The sequence below is a fragment of the Amblyomma maculatum genome, chromosome 1 (assembly GCF_055883805.1).
Source record: "Amblyomma maculatum isolate TAMU_Amacu chromosome 1, ASM5588380v1, whole genome shotgun sequence".
Taxonomy (NCBI): domain Eukaryota; kingdom Metazoa; phylum Arthropoda; class Arachnida; order Ixodida; family Ixodidae; genus Amblyomma; species Amblyomma maculatum.
In genome coordinates, this window is record NC_139344.1 from 23,071,652 (window position 1) to 23,076,781 (window position 5,130).

General features: G+C 52.0%; 1 protein-coding gene across 1 annotated transcript; it reads left to right on the forward strand.

Annotated features, from left to right (window-relative positions):
* The first annotated feature begins 1,170 nt into the window (after positions 1-1,170).
* Positions 1,171-3,262, forward strand: LOC146201933 (uncharacterized). The gene has a single exon (XM_084583703.1). The coding sequence runs from the start codon at positions 1,263-1,265 to the stop codon at positions 2,328-2,330; it is 1,068 nt and encodes a 355-aa protein (XP_084439829.1). The 5' UTR covers positions 1,171-1,262; the 3' UTR covers positions 2,331-3,262.
* The last annotated feature ends 1,868 nt before the right edge of the window (positions 3,263-5,130 follow it).

Here is a 5,130-nt window from a genome sequence, read left to right on the forward strand (position 1 = left end):
TTATAGCGATGGTACAGCTTCAATTATTGCCATCGCTACCTTCACCGCGGTATTTGATAAAGTACTTTCTCCAGAGGAAACAATGGTTACAAGGCCGTTGTAGAATATCGTAACCTAAAACTGCAGCATTCACCCAGTGCACTCTGAGAACGGTTCCTAGGTTTATGAAAACAATAAAAAGCGCAAAGGACATGCTGACTAGGCAGTGTGCGCTCAAAAATATGTCATCCGTGGTCACGTGACAGCCGTGGACCTGCGAGCACGTTATAGGTAGAGACGAAGAGTGCAACTCAGGTATCGTTCTCAGACCTTCGCTTCAGTGAAAGTCTGATGTGCTCTGTAGCGAGGCGAGTGACCACCGATGGCGCACATCTGGATCACAGCGACAAGGGGGTGAGAACGCAAGTTTTCGATGCTCAACACAATTGGGAAGGGCGGAGAACCTCTCCGGTACAGATCTCGCTGTAGGAGGCGTTATTCCAGAGTTACTCCATGTGTGCTGAGGTGCACTGTATGGACACTTAAATATGAAATGCAACACTGACTGCGATAAGAAAGGTATACAATTGCCGCTGCCTTACGTCATTCAAATATGGTGCCAGAAGTGGCCGGAGAAAACTGATAAGGAAGCAACCGCACGAGTGACGGCGTCTTATTTGAGCACTTTGCTGCGCATCTTCTCAAGTTTTCCAGCTTTCGCGCAGTGCTGAAAGCGGTGGCTTTGGCGGTCACCGCGCTTTCGTCTTGACCGAAACGTCAGTCAGGCGCCTCGCGGAGGGTAGCCGCTGTTTGGGTTGGGGGCGCCGAGTTCAGCGCACCCGGCTGACGGGAGAGCCCCTGACGGACAAGGTCGGGGCGCTAAAAGTGGCTCCCGCGGCACTGCGCGAACGATGGCGGCTGCAGCCAAGGGCGCTGCATCTCACCAGCGTCGTCCTGCGGCTGCCGGACTGCGCGAGCGGGTTCCCCGTTGCCCCCTCCACCGAAAACGGGCCGACACGTTTTCTGGAACTGCTATCAAGCCGCGCAAGACAAACAAGAATGCCGCGAAGCAAGACGCCGTGGAAACAAGTTGCGCCGTCCAGCCGGCAGTATCCATTTAAAGCAGCTGCCCCGAGGGGGTTCGGCGCTCAGTAGGTCAGCGGCACAGCAGCGCCGAGGAGGAGGCTCACCCTCGCGCCGCGGTGAGGAGGAGCCGCTCGCCTGGCCGCCGGAGCTTCTCCGCGGCCTTCATTGACGCCGCCGGCACGGACCATGCGGCCACGATGATCCTCCAGAGGAATGTGTTCAGGCTCGAGCTGCTAGCTCGGGTGCCACCAGCACCGAAGGCCCCGTCCGACGAGGACTGCCTCCATCTGGCCAAGAAGGCAGCCAGGAGCATCGACGAAGGCCCCCTATTCCTGTTGCTCGTCGATGGCGCCAAAGTGAAGTCGAGGAGCGAGCAGACCTCCTCGGCGCAAGTCAGGAACCACGGCACGCTGCTCACCTGCCTTTTCGATCCCGAGGAGCCCCGCGTGGTGACCACCATCTTCCTCCTGGATGCGGACGACGACAGCGGTGACAGGAAAAAAGAAGTGGCCGTCTGGCGCGCCGCCACCGAAGAGGAAGCGCGGGCGCTGTGCAACTTCAAGGACCCATTGCCCGAAAACGAGTCGCTGAGCAGCTCGCCTAGTGACACACTGTCTTCCCTAAATTCTCTCTCGTCGACGGGCTCCTCAGACAGCCTCAAGACCAGCTCCGGCCGCCAAGTCCTTGTGGCTGCGAGTCGAAGTGCGTCTCGCGACAGGCGAGCCGACGCGAGGCAGCGTGAGGCGCCCAAGGTGCTACCGCCGCCGCCCGGCGAACAAGAGCGCTCCGGCCGCAAGTCCGACGGCTCGAGAAAGGAATCTTCGCGGAAACTACCACACCTGTGGACCGCTGCGGCCAATTCACTGAAACGTGCCCCTCAGATCTTGGTGCGTCCAGCTGGAAACCAGGCTCTTCAGCCGGGACCCTCGTCCTGGATGCGATGGTCGCCGCCACGCGTGCCGACGGTCATGTGCTTCCAGCCTTTCAATCGCCCTCTGGTCAGCCAGGACGGCAGGGGTTTCCGTCCTAACATCCCCAGCCAACTGCCACACCACGCCAAGGAAAGGGGCGGTTCACGGAATACGGCAGCTCTGCTGCACTCGCCTCAGCGCTCCATGCTCCGCTCTGGCTCGCTGAGTAGCCAGGAGTCAGGCGGTTCCGACAACGAAGGCCATCACCAAGCGACCGAATTCGACCATCACTCGAGGCACCGCTCCAAGAAGGTGGTAACGTTCAACTACATGACCAAAGTGCAGTTCATGTAGAGGCCTATGTGCGTGACTGTGCAGAATGTGTGCGAGTTTGTAAAGGCGTCTGACCCGGTAATGAACTACGGCCCATCCTTCGATGACCGTGGTGTACCTCTCCAGCGCAACTCCTTCAGCAGCGGAAGATTCGCGTCCCGCCACTGAGGCCGTAGCGGTTTGCGGCGACGCGGCCCCGACCGGCCAGCACTTCGTGCATTCCAAGCCCCGCCAGCTGCGTTGACCAGTCCGACGGATTCTCCAAATCTTCCACGGACAGTTTGGAAGATTGCGGAAGAAGCAGGATTTCTTCGGCCAAGTTACGCAGACTGTCGCGCGCCCTAAGACGCGAGCAGAGATATTCAAGATTCGTGGATACTGACGTCTAACGGTAAACGCTCCTCCCATGGTTTTTGCGCTTGGATAGCACGAAACGTAGCTTCGAAAATGGCGCAGTGGACCCCAGTGGCCTACGCAGGACGGCAGTGCAGTGCAAAATCCAGTAAGTCTCCCCCCTCTTTTACAATTGCGTCAGACGTGCTGTCGCGGTTACCACGCGCAAGAAAAATAGCAATCACATGTGCTTTTCTTCTTGCAAACTGGTGACGCAGTAATTACACTACTTATTACATGCGCTGCTGTTGTCTGTCTCTTCAGGAAATGAATGACAATAGTTGAGTCAGGCGCCCGACAGCATGCCTGTATACCCCTCTCAGTCCATTCCGCAGGAATTCGCCTGCGACACGTAGTCCATCATGACCCTGCGTACGCCACTTCAAAATGATTATGGCGATGTGACAGGGCACCGTTCATTCCTTTCAGTTTTTTTTTTTTTTTTTTATCTGCAAAGATACAGTTACGTTCACGCACTAGACTCTTTAACCTCCAAAAGGCGTATAGTGTCGTCCCATAGCCATCACATCCATATTAACTTGTTCTAGTAGCGCTGAGGTATGAACATTATATATATATATATATATATATATATATATATATATATATATATATATATATATATATATATATATATATATATATATATATATATATATATATATATATATATATATATATAAGATTCGATTTAGTTCACGACGTGCTCCTCGCCTGCTTCCAGTATATGAATTGCTGCAGCTCCTATGAGCAAATATTGCGACTCGGGCTGTGACAACTTGATACAGGTCCCTGAATCAGCCTGTTTTCCCTTTGTTCTGAAGCGTCTCACTGACCAATCAAGCCATCCAGGATCAGTCGTTCACCAATAAATTAGTTCATTATTTTCACGGCACCTTGTAACGGAGGCCATTGCGAAAGGCGAGAGGGAATAAATTGCTGCCAGTGTTCTATAGCCATGGGACAGCACTATTGATGCCCTTTGCGGCGAGAAAAGAGTTTAGCGCGTATTACACCCTGTTCTTCCCATCCTTCCCAGTCCATCATGCTTAGAAAATCCACAAGAGTAAGGCTCACCTCTTTACTCTGTACATACGTCAGTCCTGCCTCCTAAAGGTCTCTCGACCCTTTATGGTCGCGTTATGGGAGCCAACAGGCGTCCAAGACGGTGCTGACCTAACGCGAATGCAGTTGTCCCGACACAGCCGAACGGTGCCGCAGTGCAGGTGACGCGACATCGAAGTAAAAAGTGACTGTGGCCGCTCTAAGCATCGCTTCATTTCACGTTGTATAAAAACTGTAGCTAAAGGTATACAATAAAGTTTATCACATTGAAAAAAAAAAAAAAAATGGAAGTCTTTCTTTTTGCTCTCTGCGTTCCCAAGGATGAAGCGAGAGCAGCGGATCTTGAAACCAGGCTTGAAAACGCACTCAGGCTCGCTCGTGTCTGGCGTGTTTTCATGCTGACAGAGTTAACTCGGTACTTACCAGCAGGCGTCATATTTTAGGATGCGAAATTTCCAGCCGGAGAAACTAGGCGATTTTTTTTATTTTTTTTTGTGCAGCAGCTGTGGCGATCACTTGGCAACATGTCGCAGCGAATAGTTTGGTTGCGTTCCCGCACAGGGGACGAGTAGTTCGTTTGTCCTTTGTTGAATTTCCCAGTTATCGCTTCACAAACGCGTGAATGTCATTGTAGCTGACTTTCTGATTTATGTGCGCACGCTTTGTCAAACGATTATACCCCAGGAGGTTTACTTGCAAACCGTGTTGTGTGGCAGCTGAGGCATTTGTGGAAGTCCTAGCCGTTGGAGAAGGCAAGACCTTCTTCTTGCCTGGAGGAGATTTAAAGGAGTAGGGTTGCACGATGATTCGCGCAGTGCGGCTCAGAAGCTGATTGTTTGTGTTCCAAACTTTGTTCCAAACTTTTGACATAGGGTGTGTGCTTTGCTTATTTTTATCCCCACTCGAGTGAGAAGGCAGCTGTCTGTCCATCGTATAATTGCGCCACGAGCAAGCCAAATTAATCAAAATCTTCGGCATCAAAAACAGTGCACAAGTGGCTCATGAGGGGGGGGGGGGGGGGGGATCATGGCGCAGCGCATCTAGTGCCGGCGTCCTTTTCCTGAGAGAGTTTGCAGAAGCGTGGTGACGATGGTGTCAATCGATTATTACCCGACATGACTGACGTGCGTAGCAAAAAACAAGTTCTGATCGCACCCAGCTACCCCCTTCATATCATTAGCTAAACAGATTGCACAACCGAAGGACGGGGAGGTTATAAAAATCTAACTAACCATGATGTCGCTGATATATATATATATATATATATATATATATATATATATTTATTTATTTATTTCTCATGCTGCCCCATACATGGGAAGCCCTTTTGCGCAAGAAGGTTTCATCCGCGTACAATTTAGTG